Source organism: Zootoca vivipara, chromosome 13 (assembly GCF_963506605.1).
Source record: "Zootoca vivipara chromosome 13, rZooViv1.1, whole genome shotgun sequence".
Classification (NCBI taxonomy): Eukaryota; Metazoa; Chordata; class Lepidosauria; order Squamata; family Lacertidae; genus Zootoca; species Zootoca vivipara.
Window position 1 is genome coordinate 11,405,819 of NC_083288.1, and position 19,582 is coordinate 11,425,400.

At 41.9% G+C, this 19,582-nt stretch overlaps 1 protein-coding gene across 5 annotated transcripts in view; it reads right to left on the minus strand.

Annotated features, from left to right (window-relative positions):
- REEP1 (receptor accessory protein 1) overlaps positions 1-19,582 on the minus strand; it is a 70,804-nt gene that overhangs the window by 6,206 nt on the left and 45,016 nt on the right. For 2 of the 5 annotated variants that reach the window (XM_060282302.1, XM_035135157.2), the window contains 2 exons: positions 18,528-18,714; positions 9,042-9,193 (listed from right to left, as the gene is read on the minus strand). In XM_060282302.1, the coding sequence (XP_060138285.1) occupies positions 9,042-9,193; positions 18,528-18,714 (339 nt within the window). Of the gene's footprint in view, positions 1-9,041; positions 9,215-18,527; positions 18,715-19,582 lie in introns of those variants that run through there. The other 3 variants (XM_060282303.1, XM_060282306.1, XM_060282305.1) reach the window with 3 other exon arrangements.

Sequence of the window (19,582 nt, forward strand, 5' to 3'; positions counted from 1 at the left end):
ATGCAGCTTGCCCAAATAGGGATTGAACCTGCATCATAGGGGTTATCAGCACTATTATCCTGTCAACCCAGGAATAGTACCTCAAAGTTTTGATGGGGCCCTGGGGGTCATCTAGTCCAACCCCTTGTAATGCAATAATATGAAGCTTTCTCATATGGGGATAGAACCTGCAATCTTGGCGTTAATAGCACTACTATTCTGCCCAGAAAAGTACCTCAGAGATCGAGGGGGTCCTAGTGGTCATCTAGTCCAACCCCCTGTACTGCAATAATATGCGGCTCTCCCATATGGGGATTGAACCTACAAGTTTCATAAAGAAGATTCCCAATCCTACCTAGAGATGCCGGGGACCTTCTGCATGCAAAGCAGGCTTTCTTCACTGTGGTACAGCTCTAAGATTAGGTTAAGTAATTAGGCCAAAGGTCATTTAGTAATCTCGACAATTTACTGGAGATTTGAAGAATATAATTTATTATTGATAGAATTTTATTTATTTTCTATATTAAATATTTATTATTATTATTATTATTATTATCATTCTTACTACTACTACTACTATTACTACTACTGATTATTATAGAGCATTATTTACTCTTTATGCAAGGCGAGCATAAACTAGCAGCTATGAGAGTAAAATAATCAAGCAACAATAACAAAAGCAAAACAATGTAACTAGGATTAGAGTGATTTAGCTGCTGGCTAGAAAGGGACTTAGAGGGAGCCTTTACGATGCAAAAACCAACAGAGGTGACCCAGCAATCCTTCCCTGTCCCAGGGAATGGTCCACACTGAGGATGAACACTGCAACTCCGCTCTCCGCTGCCGGCTGTTTTTTTTTTGCTGCGCAGGAGCTTCCCCCCTTTTTTTGCTTCTCTAGGGAGGGGCAGCTGCCCCCTCCTGCCCCCCAGTATCTCAGTCCACGTATACAGAACATCTCCATGCACTTGATAAATAAGCAGGTGCCTTTGAAAGTGAAAGCCATAATAAACTAGTTAGGGTTATTGATTTCTCAGGCCAATAAATGAAGTCACTGTCGGGACATGCTCTCCACGTCATTTGGGCGTTACAACTACATCTCAGGTGCCAGCTTACTTGTCATCTCTTCCTACTGCCAGTCACCGTTTTGCTTTTATTAAAGCACTCTTCAATGTCTTCCCCTCTAACATCCTTTTTCACAGATTTACCAAGGGTCGAGTCTCGGTTTTATGTTCATGTGACAATCGCTCGATTGAATCCCTTCAGCACATAGTGCTCACATGCCCCTTATATAGTGCTGCTCGGAAAACTCTACTGAGTCGATTACTCCAAAAACCCGACAGAGTTGCAGCTTGCCTTCCTATTGCAAGACTCAGATTTGTGTATAATCTTACAATTGGCAAAAAAATTAACCTCTGTTTTGTCTTATAAGAGACGTAACGGATTGTTGTATACAACTTGAAATTCTTTTTATTCATTATATTTTTACCTCTAACTCCTTATTCCTAAACCTGTATACCCTTTATGCTAATTGTATTTTTTTTTTACCAATTGTAATTATTCTCGAGCGTCTTGCTCGTTTTGTATGTTGTCGTATGTTTATGTTTGTATTTTTTATAAGCTTAAAGCTGCAATAAATTTGATTTGATTTGAAGTCACTGCCATTGACTGCCTTCCCTTCCTTCCAGAGCTGCAATATGTATTGGTGGTGGTGAATCTTGTTTAGTTACTTGTTTTGAGAAAGGTAAGCAACTGGGAAGACAGCTCACACACACATATTTTTAAAAGTGGTGTACCACTGTAAATGTACAAAAAGTAGTACAGTTTCCTACGATCACCCTGCTCCCATTTGCTTGCTTGCTTCTCGTCTCTCCACTCCAGTGTACTTTCATATGTATATATATTCTCAGAAACTTCTCCGTCCATATCTGATGAGGCCGTGTCATAATACATTAATTCCATTTCAGGTTGCTGACTTTTTCATGAAACAATGCTAACATGGCAATGGTTCAGGAATTGCTTTCAGTGTCAGCTACTCCCTCCCTTAAGTGTCATTACAACTGAGTATACATTACTGAAATAACTTAACCTTGCATTTGCTGACATCTCTGATTGTATACATCGTCACTAACAGAAAACAGACTAATATCTGAGTAGCTGGAAAAAAATGTATTTATTTTGTTCCTTAGGCCTCAAAATACTACATTTGTTTCAACGGTGTCTTCAGCTACTTCATTAGAATTGGATGCAGACTGAATGGTTAGGTTAGGTGCTTCATTTATCAGAATCTTTTATTCTGATAAATATTCCACTATATTAATTCAGAAAGGCTAATCAGACTAACCTGTTTGCCACACTAAGAGCAGAACCTGTCCATCAACGTATTCCCATTGTTAAACTCATACAACAACCCCCCCCCAATATTATGAGCTCTAGGGAGGTATTTTAAATACTGATGCCTGTGTTTTTTCCATGCTATGGATATTACACGTATTTTTGGCAAGATGTAATTTGCACAGCAAAGGCCTGTTATTAAACTAAAGGTGCATTGAAAGCAAGCATTCAAATCAAGAAATAGACCAGGGGTCAGCAAAAATTTTCAGCAGGGGGCTGGTCCACTGTCCCTCAGACCTTGTGGGGGGCCGGACTATATTTTGAAAAAAGAAAAAGAAAAAAGAACAAATTCCTATGCCCCACAAATAACCCAGAGATGCATTTTAAATAAAAGCACACATTCTACTCATGTAAGAACACGCTGATTCCTGGACTGTCCGCGGGCCGGATTTAGAAAGCAATTGGGCAAGATCCGGCCCCCAGGCCTTAGTTTGCCTACCCAAGAGAATCCTATGATCTAACCTCAACTAGCTGCTGCTGTGCTGGGGCTTATAACCAGCATGATTAGAATCGTAGGCTTTCCCACCAGCTACAATGCCAAAGCGTAATAATAATACTACTAGAATGGAGAGCTAACACAGCCACTCTTACAAAGTCCATAGCAACAGTCTCACCATAATCACATCACTTCTGATGCCCCCACAAATGGAAGGAACCGAGCAGCTATGTGGGTACACTTTTATGGTATCACACAACACATTCCGTTCCCTTTCCCACACATGAGGCACAATTGCTGTGGCTCACTGATATTAGGTAGGAAATCAAATGAGACTTAAATGAGTTCTTAAAGAAATGGGAGTGCCTGATCACCTCATCTGTCTCCTGAGAAATCTCTATGTGGGACAAGAAGCTACAGTTAGAACTGGATATGGAACAACTGATTGGTTCAAAATTGGGAAAGGAGTACGACAAGGTTGTATATTGTCTCCCTGCTTATTTAACTTATATGCAGAATTCATCATGCGAAAGGCTGGACTAGATGAATCCCAAGCCAGAATTAAGATTGCCGGAAGAAATATCAACAACCTCAGATATGCAGATGACACAACCTTGATGGCAGAAAGCGAGGAGGAATTAAAGAACCTTTTAATGAGGGTGAAAGAGGAGAGCGCAAAATATGGTCTGAAGCTCAACATCAAAAAAACCAAGATCATGGCCACTGGTCCCATCACCTCCTGGCAAATAGAAGGGGAAGAAATGGAGGCAGTGAGAGATTTCACCTTCTTGGGCTCCTTGATCACTGCAGATGGTGACAGCAGTCACGAAATTAAAAGACGCCTGCTTCTTGGGAGAAAAGCAATGACAAACCTAGACAGCATCTTAAAAAGCAGAGACATCACCTTGCCGACAAAGGTCCGTATAGTTAAAGCTATGGTTTTCCCAGTAGTGATGTATGGAAGTGAGAGCTGGACCATAAAGAAGGCTGATCGCCGAAGAATTGATGCTTTTGAATTATGGTGCTGGAGGAGACTCTTGAGAGTCCCGTGGACTGCAAGAAGATCAAACCTGTCCATTCTGAAGGAAATCAGCCCTGAGTGCTCCCTGGAAGGACAGATCGTGAAGCTGAGGCTCCAATACTTTGGCCACCTCATGAGAAGAGAAGAATCCTTGGAAAAGACCCTGATGTTGGGAAAGATTGAGGGCACTAGGAGAAGGGGACGACAGAGGACGAGATGGTTGGACAGTGTTCTCGAAGCTACGAACATGAGTTTGACCAAACTGCGGGAGGCAGTGCAAGACAGGAGTGCCTGGCATGCTATGGTCCATGGGGTCACGAAGAGTCGGACACGACTAAACGACTAAACAACAACAACAACAAATGAGACTAGCGAAGCGTTGCACCATCATGGGTGCTGGCAAGGAGGGGCAGCTGTGCCCCCTGGATAAGCCGCAACCCCTTGATTCTCAGCTTTCTTTCATTTAAAATGAAGTTGCTAGCACTTATGGGACCCAAGTTGTGAGGCAAAATGTACAGGCAGTGTTCTCATTCGTTTCGTGAGAAACCAGGGCGCTCACACCTTTTCACGGAAACACCCATTGCCCAAGTAGACTAGAGAATGAACGTCTTGTTCATTTGATGACGACATTCAGAATTCAAGAATATTGTAGAGGCCATCCCATCAATGGTCTGCTGAAAATCTTATATATTACAAAAACGTATGAGTGAGGAGTGGAGACCAAGATGGCTGCCGAGTGCTTGGAGCATTTAGAGCTCTAAGGTCAACTCTAAGGCAAGTCTCTGCTATATAACCAATTCTTAGCAGCTGTTTTTATTCCCTCTTCCGTTTTACTTTTTAATTCCTTTTAGTGCTCCGTTTTGTTGTTTTAATTTATTGTTTTGTTATATTGTTTTATTGTTCTAACTCCCCTTAAACTGCAAGACTGCATGAAGCTGGGCTGGGCTGAGTACTTTGTGTATGAGGTTTCTTCTTCTTCTTCTTCTTCTTCTTCTTCTTCTTCTTCTTCTTCTTCTTCTTCTTCCTCTTCTATTATTACTACTACCACTACTACTATTATTATTATTTAATGCAAACTGATCCACTGTACAAGCAAGTAATGCAGCAGGTGTGATTGCCAAACTGAAGCTGAGTGGAGCCTGCTTCCTAAAATAAAACTATTTGTCCTGAAGAAACTGCAGCAGCGGAAGCCGGTAGGCGGGGAAGTGGGCAGTATCCCGTATGAGCTGTAAGACAAAGGGAAGGAGGGGAGCTGCCAGATCTGGCATCAGCTCCTGACACTCTTGGGCAGCTGCCAAGGCCACAAGCTCTCAGGCAGGGCCCGCCAACATCTGACACTTGCCCTGATGTCTGAGTCTGTGAGTCACCGTTTTAATTTATCGCAATGCCCTGCATATACAGTGTCACTCCAGAGGAATGTGAGGGAAATCAAATGGCCACCTGCTGATCTCACGCTTGCTGCCAGGTAAGCCCATCCATGTAGGGAGGGACGACTGCTGAGCACTTTGTTGAGGGCCTCCACAAATGTAGAGCTGGGTATAAAGGAGAGTTGAGAGAATTCATACTGACCAATTCATCTCTGTGTTTATTCCCCACCTTTAAAATGTATATATCAGGGGTAGGCAACCTAAGGGCCGGGGGTCAGATCCTGCCCAATTGCCTTCTCAATCTGGCCCGCGGACAGTCCGGGAATCAGCGTGTTTTTACATGAGTAGAATGTGTCCTTTTATTTAAAATGTGTCTCTGGGTTATTTGTGGGGCATAGGAATTTGTTCACCCCCCCAAAAAAAATATATAGTCCGGCCCCCCACAAGATCTGAGGGACAGTGGACTGGCCCACGGCTGAAAAAGGTTGCTGACCCCTGGAATATATGTTTCCTACAGGTACCATAGTTATTTGACACTTATAACCCATAGTGTGACCTCAGTGGCAGCCTATGGTTTGCTTCATTTCCTCATGTGTTGTGAACACATTCTGTTCTGAGATCCATCAGCGAGTTATCACAGACTGCAAACCAAAAGAAGAACGGTTTAACATTCCAGGTTTGTTGTTAATGTAATAATAAAAACATGGACAATAGAAGGGGGGGGGACAGCCTAACCCAGGCATCCCCAAACTGCGGCCCTCCAGATGTTTTGGCCTACAACTCCCATGATCCCTAGCTAAGAGGACCAGTGGTCAGGGATGATGGGAATTGTAGTCCAAAAATCTGGAGGGCCGAAGTTTGGGGATGCCTGGCCTAACCAATAGGGTTGATAGAATGTTATATATGTGAACTGCTTTTAACGCCTTCAGGATAAATGCGAAGAATTACAGAGCCAGAGTGAACTTCACATTTGCTGTTGCCTACCTCCCCTGCTCTCTGAAAATGCTTATTTAGTGCAGGGAATTCCCTTTTCAAAATCAAGGAAATTCCAGGATTTTTAAAATTGTTTTAAAGAAACCCTTCAATGCACAAGAAAGGGCAACTGCGTATTCACCCATGTCTCCCAACCATGAAAACTGTCTTATTATTATTACTATTCCCCGCCCATCTAATTGGGTTGCACCAGCCACTCTGGGCAGCTTCCAACAAATATAACAGCATAATAAAACATGTGTACAATCAAGGTCTTATACAGGATCAACTACTGTGCTCATTTACAATTCAGGCTCTAGGCACCTATACTTTCCTCCCTTGTTCTTTCAGTCTCAGACCTCTGCCTCTCCAGCCTGGATAAAGCACTGAGCAATGACACTACTATAGGACTGAACTGTGTACCTTAAGATAATCTTTATAAAGGTTTGACTGGCACTTAAAAGGGATTACGGGCAGAGCAAATCCATAAGCTTGCTGCTCTCTGATAATACTTGAACAGCAGCTATGCTACTTTTACTTCTGCCTAGTCATGAACAGAACTGAACTCTACAGACTGGTTGCTTTTGCATATGCTTCGCCTATATATTTCCATAGGAAGCAGACAGGGCTGGCTGAAGACAATTAGGCATCCAAGGCGAACCACAAAATTGTCTCCCTGTGCCAGGGAAGAAGGGAAGGGGGAGTGTATAAATAAATTGGGGACAGGGGAGGCGGGAATGAAGATACGCCTCAGGAACAAGGGGGGAATCAAATCAACCTTACACGACAGTTGAAGTGGGGAGCAAAGGCTGTTGGGGGGTGGGGTGGAGTGGAAGGGCCCCAGGAGACGCCAGAGGGCAGCCACCACCATTTCTTCCCTGGAGGGCAACACCAGCAGTGCCTCCTATTCACTAAGAAGCCATCGGGGAAGAGTCACTGTGGGGATGCCAAGGAGCTGGCAGATCTAGCCTCCAAGAAGCCTCCAAGAAGCATGTCGCAGTGGGCGAGGGTTCCTTGGAGGCCAGATCTGATGCCCCTCTAGATCCCACGGCCTGAGGCGGTCACCTCACTTTGCCTCATGGGAGGCCCTGTTCTGGAAGCAGCTGCAGCTTACTACAGTGGTACCTTGGTTCTGAGGACCCAGGTGGCGCTGTGGGTTAAACCACTGAGCCTAGGGCTTGCTGATCAGAAGGTCGGTGGTTCGAATCCCTGTGACAGGGTGAGCTCCTGTTGCTCGGTCCCAGCTCCTGCCAACCTAGCAGTTCGAAAGCACGTCAAAGTGCAAGTAGATAAATAGGTAACACTACAGCGGGAAGGTAAACGGCGTTTCCGTGTGCTGCTCTGGTTCGCCAGAAGTGGCTTTGTCATGCTGGCCACATGACTTGGAAGCTATACGCCGGCTCCCTCGGCCAATAATGTGAGATGAGCGTGCAACCCCAGAGTCGGTCACGACTGGACCTAATGGTCAGGGGTCCCTTTACCTTTTACCTTGGTTCTAGAACACCGGCAATGGGCCCCCGGACGTTTAACGGTCTATTGACCCAGTACCTCCCTCGCCTATATCCTTCCCTTGCTGCCACCAACCAGTAAGTCTGCGTACCGGTACACAAATATTGGATTCCAGTCAGGTGAAAAGTAAACCAAACAATTACGTTTATCGTTTATTTAGGTGATGATCTTACAAGCATATATTCTTCACGGTTTCTCAAGTACTTAAACTTAACCTTTAGTATTAGTTCCCCCCTTTTCCTTCCTGACTGAAGTTCCCTTCTTATTATTCTCTCAGATTCTGCGCCACAGCTCACCTCACTAGCTTCTCTAACCCTCTCTCTATCTCAAAATCCTCTCCACCTCTCTCATCAACTCCCATCAACTCCACCTTCTGACTGCCTGCTTCTCCTTATATACCCCTGCTTCTGCCTGGAGAGCTCCTATTGGCTATTTACCTCCCTTGCAACTTAACTCTTGCTAGACCCCTAGAGGTGAAATGATTGGCAACAGGAGCTTCCTACACTCAAGAGGAAGCCGTGTCGGACGTTCAGCTTCCAAAAAAGTGTTCGCAAACACTTACTTCCGGGTTTGTGGCATTTGGGAGCTGATTTGTTCGGCAACTAAGCCGTTCGAGAACCAAGGTACCACTTTATTTTTAGAAGGTTGCTTGTCAGACATAGAACTTTTAAAAAGCGAGGTGCTTGTACATTTCAACCATTTATATGTCTATTACCCCGACGTCATTTTTACTGTGCTTGCAGGCAGAGGCTGGAGCTAAAAGAGCAAGGCAAAACCTAAGTGCATGAAGGCTAAATTGCTGCCAAGCATAATATGTGACACTGAACAGTTTCTTTGCTGCTTACATGGCACAGACGATAAGGAAAGGCAAGAGCCTTAACCGTTTTCCACACCATTCGGTGGTGGGGAGAGTGGATTTGAAATAGGGTTCTCCCTTAAAATGAAGGCTTTCCAATCCTAGAACATTGGTAGGTTGAGAAATAAATATGCACCTTTTTAAAACGTCTCTATACTATTTAAATGTGAGGACATTCCACTCCCATAATTCAAAGGACACATTCCATTTCTGGATAGATGTGTCTAGGACCGGGGCGGAGAATCTGTGGTCCTCCTATGTTACTGGACTCCAACTCCCATCAGCCTCAGTCAGCATGCTTGCTGGGGATGATGGGAGTTGTAGTTCTTCATCATCTGGAGGGTCACAGGTTCCTCACTCTTGGCCTAAGTAAGTAAGATGGCCTACATGCAGTTTTATAATTCTATTGAATTCAGGGCCAGCCTCAACAACCTTTCCATTGCAAAAGAAAATAGCATTTGTGGAAGTCAGGCACCTGTGTCTTTAATCCCATTTCCAATGTGAAAGTACCTCAATGACGGGATCCTTCTTTTTAGGTGTTTTAGGCTTGGATGTGCCATCCAATGAGTCGTTCTCTTCATCATCTGAGAACACAACTTCCGTTGGTTCACAGTTTGCCTCAGGTGGCCTTTCACTCTCTGCCCCAACCTCTAGTTCAACCACTTAGAACAGCCATTTAAGATCTAAATGGTGAAGAGAAAGAGGACATGGAAAGGTCAGAGATGGTTGTCAGCAAACGGACTAACGCCAACTGTTGCCCCACCCATGCATTTGCCGGGGTTAATAATATAAGCGGGGTTAAAAGGCACACACCAGGAACAATTTTTAGTTGTCAGCTTGAGTTGCTTAAGAAGATTTCAATGCAACACCCATGATTATTATGAATTTAGGCTGTAACCCTGTGAGCTAATTTGGGAGTAAGTACCATTGGACTCAATGGGCTTACTTCCGAGCAGGTATGTTTAGGATTTAACTGTTAGATGCCTTCATTTATTTGTGGATTTAAAAGGGGGTCATATGGATGGCTAGATCTGAATAATTTTAGTTCCTGTATAACAAAACCAAATGGAGCTTAGTTTACTGAGCTGACAAAGTTAATCAGGTATAATTGCCTAATCTAGTCTAGTAGAACAAAAAGTGCCACTGGGGATATTTACGTCATCACTACCTGCCAAATGGATTATCAGTGCTCAATTATAGTCAGGAAAACACTGTTGACAAACACAGAGTGCTATGAAATGTTCATGATGGTATGAACAAATTCTGAATAGTGTGTTCTGCGTACAATGTGAAGATGAACCTCTCCTAGCAACGGGTATTGAGAATAAAGTTGAATAATGCTGTGAGTTTGGCTGTCTTGAGGACAGATATTGGGTGGTCATAGTCTTCAACAAAGAAACATTGATGTTCCTTGACTGGCATTTCACTCATACCTTTGAAAGGTGGTACCTCTCTGCTGAAAGGAACCAAAGAAACACTACACTGAAATTTGAGTCAGGGAATGCAAAGAAAGGTGAACATTATTATGGAGTTAGGTCCAAAAGAGACATAATAAGGATGGGATTATGTTCATCAGAAACCTGGTGTGAGCTTAGATACAAGCTGTTTCCTTTTTAGAAATCTGCTTGCTTCCAGTTGTGAAGACACCATAAAATTATGAAGACACTGTAGGTGTCCAACGCTTCCTCTTATCCAAAGGAAACTAAATACTGAAGCACTGTCCCTAGACTGATCAGGGATCTGGGAAGCACTCAGGGTGGCCCTGAGCCATACTTTTCAGTCCTCTATTTGAAGAGCTATCCAATCTACATCCAGTTTAATGAGAAAGAGCTGTAAGGAGAGCGGGGGCTTTGAATGTGCCCATCAACAAACAGCTGAACAGCAGACTGAGCGAACACACAGACCACCTAGCCACAAGTTTATCCAGTTATGGTGGAATGCATTGCATTCCTATTGAAATCAGAGTAATAATTGCTTATATTTGCATATAAACGCACACATGCAAATGTCCTTTTTGTGATGCTGTTCCTGTTTTTTTTTGGCAATATGCTAGTAACCTTCTTGGCATCAGCCCATCTTTGTTATGCCTAGACCCACTGAACTGGCATGAAATTGGCCTATATAGCAACATAGAAACTAAATAATCCAATGAAACACACAAACATTACAAAGATAAAATCTGATTTGCATATTATACCTAAAAGGTGAACAATATTAATGTCCACTCTCTTCCTATCCTTCAACACAGCAATGTTCTGTATGTTCTGCATTAATGTCAGTTTCCAGCAAGTCAAATTTCATAACCACAGCTGTACAAAACTGGTTTAGGCAGACTTATAATAAACAAATAAACCACAATGTACATGAACCACACGGTGTCTGTTTACAAAGCAGAATCCAAAACGTTGCTTGTGGACATGAATCCACAAACTGCCTGAATGCGCATTTGCATTATCATAAGTCTGGTAAGCAGAATTTGGTTGCCAATGCTCTCTGCCGTGTAAAAGTTGTGAAAACAGAAGGAGCCTAGCCCTGGGAGAACATTTGCCAGGAACACAAAGACTGGAGCTGTGTATGTTGTATCAATTCAGGGGGAAACGTCATTTCATTCCACTTCAAACTTCAATAAATTGCAAATGAGATTCAGTGCAAGTATAAGAGACGCACACTGGGTGAATAAGGGCAACCAAAATTATACTGTTATTGGAAGAAAAGGTTAAAGTGTTTGGGGCTTTTGCTTTAGAAAACCAAAGGCAATTAAAGTGGGGTCTTGATAGAGGTTTTTAAAATTATGCATTGGGTGAAGAAAGCAGACAGGTATATTTTTTCCTCCTTTAAAACTAGATCTCAAAATCACCCATGAAATTGACATAAAGTTCTTTTAACCACACAAAGCAGAAACTAAGTTATGGAATTCAAAGCTATGGAGATTGCCAGTGACTTTAAAAAGGGACCGGGCAAATTAATGGAGGACAGGCGTATGACCAGTTATTATCTATGATTTTTAATGGAAATAAACCCCATGTAAACAATATGCCTAGCCACCACCGTTGAGAATAAGATGATGGCGCAACTTTGATTTGACAGCAAAGCTCTTCTTAGGGATTTACTGTAATATAAAATCGTCACTTGTGCGTGGCTGAAGGACTATATGTCATCAGTCTCTAATCTCTAATGAATGTAGGTAAGTTCATATCAAGGAGCTAAAGGCCTGTATAAAACACCAGGGATCAGCCACCATAAACAGGTGTTACATTTGGATTTCTATGCAGCAATAAGTCACATTTGAAAGCCTCATGCTTTCTGCTCCTCAGGTCGCCAAGAAAAACAAAATCCAGGCAGATTTTCACACTTCAGTTAGGCTACAACAAGCATCAAATGCTACGCAAACAAAGCGTAATATATACTTTGATCAGAAGAAAACTACATAATAAGCCATTTGCCTACAACCACTTTGCTGGTAAGCCAAAAAGCCACCACAGAGCAGTCAGGTGAAATGAGGCCCACCCATTAGAACAAAACAAAACCTAGAAGGTCAGTGATTAGACAAGAATTTCCGGGCACACTGCACACAGTTAGGAACAACCTATATATTACTAAAAAAATTAAGGGTGAGAAGGAAGCAGTTCTTAGTTGAGCAGTGCAAACCCTATGACTATTTACTCAGAAGTCTGTCCAAGCCATGCAAACCAGTAACACTTACATCCATATCCCAAAATATTTACATAAGGAAAGAAAGAAAAAAACAGTAAATAGAAAGTACTTGGCAGGGGAAATAGCATCATTAACTGAACTCAATAGTCTTTTTTTCTGGAGATGGCCACAAATAGCATTCATTTTTAAACTATCCAAGTCAGCTCAATTTTACTATTTTAGCCACTGCCTTATCACTAAGATTTCTCATCAGCTCATTCTACAGTACCTTAAAATTTGAAATAGAAAGTGTAGATGATTAATTAAACAGCTAAAAGATTTAAGTTAGGAGTCACTAGTACAGCCAACAGCATTTACTTTAAACAAAATAGTGTCTGTATTTTGTGCAAAGAAAGCAAATGAAACCACTCCGCATGCTTTGTAGAGATCAGCATCTTAACAAGTGGTGTTTACTTGATGAACAGAGATGGTTTTTTTTATAAAAAAAATGTTGCCCTTTTATGTAAGTATCAACAATATATTTTTCTACTAGATTCTAGACAAAACAAACTAAGCAAACACTAATGTATTTTAAGCCTAAATAAGCTTGGAAATGATGTCAACATATTTCTATTTGCTTCCCCATAAATGAATCTTGTCTAAGTTATACAACAATGGATGGGATCCAGATTTGCCATTGGGCTTATAGCTGCTTGTTCTTACATTGTAATCTGGCGGTGTCAGTTTGGACATTGCTGGGCCATTTTCTTAATATCTGCCACAAGTGAACCCTGAAAAATGGGTCCCTAAACTGAATATTCATTCAGATTACTTTCCCACTGGAACAGCTCTTCCTAAATTCACTACTGGTGTTCAGGCTAAATCCCAAATTCACTTTCATTCCTCTTGAAGCCTTTGCAAGGCTTCTCATTTATAACAATGGCCTTGCTGAATTTGGTCCATCGCATTTGGCATCCTGTTTCAAACAGCAACAGCTAGGATGGCAAAATTCTAGTATCCAGGTGAGCTTCAGGGGCAGAGCCTAGCAATGTCAAAGTGTGCAGCTCAGCAGTAAACTCTTTAAATTCTGCATGTGCTTGCACAAGTCCCCTGATGCCATTTTACAGGTGGGTCACACTGAGACCAAGAGCTTCTACTCCAAAGAACAGGCAGTGAATCCATGGCAGAGAACTCAAAACTCATGCAAAGCAAGTCATGCAAGGCACTGAACCAAGCCGCAGACCAAGAGGATACATGGAAGGGAACTCAACATCAATGCAAAGTAGAACACTAAGGGAAATTATGCATATTATGACAACTAATTCAGCTCATTTCAAGGAATCAGGTGCCTAGAATATTTACCACCTACTTGCAGACACACACACACAAACACAAAAACACTTTTAAACACCAAGAAACACACTCTTACCCATTCCATTCAAACACACAGAGATCTCACATAGCTTAGCCAAATGCCTCCAGTGAGGAGTCGCCCAATGGGCCCACCCAAATGGTAGTCAGATGAAAATAGGAATTCCAAAAAAAAAAAAAGGAAGCAGAAATTTCTGTGGTCTGTGTGTTCATCTGTGGTCAGGAACAGAAATCAGGCAAATGCAATTGGCATTCATTCACATCGCTGTTCTTTTTAAGTCTGCAAACGGTACATTAGTAGAGATTGGGTTTTTAAAAAAAAATTAAAAAACGGCTTCGGTGCTTCCTTTACATTGAAATGAACGTATGTTAAGCAAGTTACGTAAATAGTTACACAACATATCATGCAAATCATGTAACTTATATCAGTGGACAGCAAGATGAGTAACGCAGTTTGGCAGAAACTGAACTGCAGCAGAACAGAAGCAGTGCTGATTGTGATGATTACTTTGGAACAGGAATCATCACTGCCTTCTTTCATCCTTACTTAAAAGCTACTGGCACCAGTATCACTGCCAACAGTAGCCAGCAGAAACCCCTCAAACTGTGGCATTGATTCCAATCCTTGATGCCATAGCTGCCAAGTCTCCCGTTGAAAAATCCGGGATCAGCAGCGGCGTGGCACCGGAAGTTGCTTCTATACATGTCTGGACATGCGCAGAAGGAGCCTCCCTGGCAGGTAGGAAATCGGGGGATTTACGGGATTTTTTTCTATTCTGGATAACAGCGGGAAACGGATTAAAATCTGGGGGTTTCCCACAAAAAATGGGAGACTTGGCAGCTATGCCTTGATGCCAACAGGCCTAATCCAGGCCCTTTCACTGTACCAGTAAACTACGGTGCCCAGAATTCTTTGAGGGAAAGACTGTCCTTTAAAAGGTATTGCGTGGACAGGTGGAGCTCCCCCCCCCCAACCCCAGGCGACCCCCGAGCCATCATTGTGTGTATGCAGCTGCAGATGTATGAACAGCAAAACAGCCCCCCTTCCTACATACACAATTTGTTTAATATTCAGCCCGAGGAAGAGTTCTGGAGAAAATGAAAGCTTGCTCACTATTTTTTGACACCTTGTTTCATCCCAATAAAGGTTGTGCCCTCCTGTGGATTTTGAAACACTGGAAACCTTTGCAAACACATATTGCACATGCTATCAGGGGCCGTTTTTGTGACTGGATCAATTTGAAAGAGGCTGCAAAATCTAAATCTAAATTGAACCGTCCAAATTCAAGCCAGCCATAACTTTGTCGTGGTATCTGTTAATCTGAGTTAATCTGAGTATTCAGCGGAAATTAAAGCAAAGCACCTACGGTACTAAACATCAGTGTTAAAATACCTTATGAAAGAACCCCATTTTTCTGCACAATGCTTACACAAAAACAACACTCCAAAGTCTCGGCAAGGCACACAGCTCATTGCAAAGGGCACCTATTAAAACCACATGCATTAAGGTGCATATGAAATTTGGTTGTCAGTAATAAAAACCCCAGTTAGGGCACAGCAAATGCAAGGAATGAGAACTAAGGTTTTACAAAGGGCGCATGGATTTCAGAAGAGGAATCCAGTACTCACCTTGGACAATGCGGCAAACCGAACAACATGCACACACTGGAAAAGGAGCCATATATTAAGAGCTTAACATGCTGAGATGGGAGGGGTGGTAAAGCACTTAAATTCATTTCCCCCAAGCCATTTTGGAGGCCAAAGAACAGATAATGGTGTACCATGGTGAAAGGTTAAGCTATGCTCCATTTATATACTCAACTACATAAGAGATATACACACATACCATTTGCTCCATGTAATTAACAGTGGAAATAGTTAAGTGCACACGCGTAGGATGCTATTTGTCAGAAGGCAACGAAGTACTCATACAATTATTATCTCATTAATTATCAAAGTGGGGCAGGCCAATGGGTATTATTGTTACCAAATCACAAATAAAACAAACTGGAGAAGGAGCGTCTTGCCCAAGGCTGATTGAAGAGTCCATGGCAAATTCTATCATCCATTCAGCCACAAAAATAAAACACACCCAGAAATTCATTCTGCAAGCCTCTATAAAGCTCATTGACCCTTGAGTACCACACTACACACCTAACTGATAAAACTATAACTGTGCTTTCACAAACTGCAAGGTATGCTTGAGTATCTATTTTACCTAACATTATAACCATTTGATTATGCTGAAGGCATTGACGAGCAGTCTTTGTGTATGGTATCTCACACACAGGTATTAATTTTTTACATCACCTAATACTTCAGAAAAGTTTGCTCAGGATACCAGAAAAAAACGCAGTTGGGTGTTAAAACCATCCTTTTTTTTAACCAGCAAGTAACAAAAGAAAACAAAACATTAAAGAATCAGATTTTGGGGGCTAGGGGGTGAAAAGAAACTGAAAGTCCCACTGTGCAAGCAAACTGACACCACCCATTCATATGCTCCAACCAGCCAACTCTTTTGATATGGGATTCTAGTTATTATCTATTTACTCTTATGGAGAATGTGAGATAATATGGAGGGAGAACCTGTTTTGTATGTATGTGATGGAAACAATGCATGTGCCTCTAGTATGAGCTGCTTATAGTGCAATGTGCTGCGCACAGGCTGTGTGTGCTCATCTTTGCCTGCCCATACAGACAATAAAACGTGACATGTGTTGATACGTGAAAATTGATATCAACTCCCATCACCCCTGACCACTGGTCCTGTTAGCTAGGGATGATGGGAGTTGTAGTCCCAAAACATTTGCCTATGCCTGCTGTTGAAGAATATCCACCAGAATATTCTGAGCCAGAAGGACAAACCATTTCATCACTAGGGATGAGCTGACTGGCTGGCCCCAGCAATGTCACAAACCTCTGCTGATTCAGCATTCAAATCACTGATAAGTACACATGGCCTACACACTGTTAAGGTGGGGTTCACTCCTCAGAGGGAGGAAACACAGTATTCAACCAAGTATAGGGGAAGTTCTTTTAATGATTAACATTTTATCATGTTTTTCTATATGCTGGAAGTCACCCAGAGTGGCTGGGGCAAGCCAGATGGGCAGGGTATAAATAATAAAATTATTATTATTATTATTATTATTATTATTAGTTTACTCAGAGTAAATCCAATGCAATTAATGGACCTAACAGGGTCTGCTTTGAGTGAAACTTAGCAGTGTGTCTTGTTTACAGATGTACTTGAATGCACCCTGTATGCAGTTGCTTTGTACATTTAACACTCCCAGTTTAAAGGCAGAAAGACAGCTGCAATGAGCCTGGTCAGCAAATTATTGTGGCTTCAGATAGATTACTATACAGGGAAGGGAAGGGAAGGGACAGTGACTTTTTAAATCTACTTCTGGATTTCAGGGAGCTTGTCACCACTACACTGTATTGAGTACTGTATATTCTACTTGTCTGTGTTTTGTCAGCATTTGAGTGCCTAAAATTACTAGGTGCTTCACCATTAATTTGGTTTTGCAACTCAGGTCACCTTTAGACTTGCAGCTATACTGGATTTACCAAATCAAGTGCCATTTATATGTAGTTTTGCCCAATGCAACTTGCATTACAAACACAAAACCATCTGCTCCTTTTCATTTCAGGGACAGAGAAAGCAACCCTTATCCCCAGGTTATTCAGTCCACAGCAAGTGGTGTTCTTCAACTGAGATGTCTCTGTGCAAAAAGTAACTTCTGAACCACACTAAACACAATGTGGGCACTATATGAATCTTTATATTATTATTATTATTATTATTATTATTATTTAAATTTGTATACCGCCCTCAGAGTAGCTCTGCTGCAGCAGAAGCCCTAACCGACCCAGAACAGTGATAACATTCTAGAGAGAGCAGGTAAGCATGTTATTTATTGGACCAGATTAAATTTAGTACTTTGGTAGGTCTCCTGAACATGATAAATATAGAAGAGGAGGCACAAGCCCAACACTGCATCCTCCTAGCCCTTACGGATCTGCTAAGTGCATATTGAGATAGATAGCTGCAAGCCCATAGCGTGAAATTTTGTGATAAGGCAGGGTAAGACAATGTGCAACAGCAAACATGTAAATATCAAAGTCTAAAGTTACTGTACTTTTTATTAATTCTAATTGAATTAGAGTGGCAGGTGCTGAAATGGTCGCCTCAGTCCTATAACCATGCCCTAGATTCTAGGGTGACCATTGACAGATTCCATTTGAAACACAGTGTTTCCTTATGTCTCTCCAATACAATATTATCCAACTAAACAATTTTTGCATTTTGCAAGCATAAAATCCCAACATCATTTGTGGCAGCAATAATATTGTACCCAACTATTTAGTAGATAACCTTGAGCCCCCCCCCCCAAAAAACCCAACAACAATTGGATGAATGACAATGTAAAAATGGAAACATGTTATTTGGACTTCCTTACTACAAAAGTTAATATCTGAGAACAGTTTTGGTCTTCAGTTAATGGGAAGAAAAGGAGGAGGATTACAGGGCTAGAGGTGAATATGGTAGATTGCACTTTCCAGGTCCACTTTATTCCAATCTGTATGATTCTGCCAAAAACATCACAATTCAGCTAAAACATCCCAAGGTGGTATACAACCTGAAAACCAGGGGAAACCGTTTAAAAATGGCAGGTGTATCAATGGAAAGCTGGTTGGCAAAGAATCTCAGGTTTGAAAGGCCTGTATAGGTGTATAGGTGGGTGTATAGGTATAGGTATAGGGTGTGGGGGGGGATCTAAAGATGAACAGGGAGGACTCTTGTGGAACCTCTATTGGCAAGCAGCTCTACTGGGAAGGGGCTGCCCCGCAAAAAGTTAAGCCCCTTGGTAAAGACCAGAGGTATTTGAGGACTGCCCCATAAGTCTTCTACAGTTCTCATGCTTAATTATTGCTCCTTTTAGGTAACCGATGCAGAGGGGGGGGGAAATTAACTCTTGCACTGACCTGAGCGTCCAATACTTTCTGATGCACTTTTGGACGTTTTGGGGTGGCTCTGCTTGCTACTTGTTCGCACTGAAACTGAGGGGGCAGGAGGAGGCGGACTCACAGTGCTGCTGCTGCTCTCTCCCCTAATTGTGGTGAGATCTTGCATGCTGAAGCTGCGAAGCCTCTCTGACAGAGCGCCCTGGCCCTGTGAAAACAGACAAAGAGACAGAGGGTACCTTAAGCAATTAATTTATTGTATTTCTGCACAGAACTTCAGAACATGAAGAGGACAATCATCTAATAGCAACATACAGACTTACACTGAGACAGACTATTTTTTCCTGGATTAAAATTGAATAAGGTAACATGAAACATGTTCAATGAATTCCTCTTTATTATTCCAACAGGCACAGATGCCTTCTGAATCTTTTACTTCTCTTACCAGGCCGTTCCTGAAAAACAGCATGTTTTCAAGGTGTGCAAAACTCTTTATCATCTGAAATAGGTGTCTGAAATTTCTTTAGTTTCATTTCTGAGATGGTTGCTGTACAAAGCGACATCAGCTTCCTCGGGACTTATTTTTCCTTATGCCTGGGATAGTACTTAACTCTTTGCCATATTAGTGCTGGGTTAAAGTATTCAGCCCAAATTTTGTGCAGCATTTGGAGGAGTGGGGTTTCTTTGGGGGGGGGTACATCTAAATATAGTTGTGTTCCAATATATGATTACAGCGGCGAAATTTTAATATGCACAAAGATTGAAAGACTAATTGCCAACTATGGAGGAATGGTTATTAAAACTATTGGGCTTAGCTGATACTGTATAGTGAAATTGGCATGTTTACTCAGAGAAAAGTCATTGTTAATATTTACTAAAGATTGGAAACCTCTCATAGAATTTTGTGTGTAAAAGAAAATGCATTAATGACATTTGGGTTTGAAGGCTGAAGATAATGTTGGTTTATAGAAAGTAGTCTTGCTGGGTGTTATATTGGAGTGAATGAGTTGAATAATGTTTATATATAGCTGCCAGATTAATATCTGGAAGTTCTTTAGTTTATTAACTTTATTTTT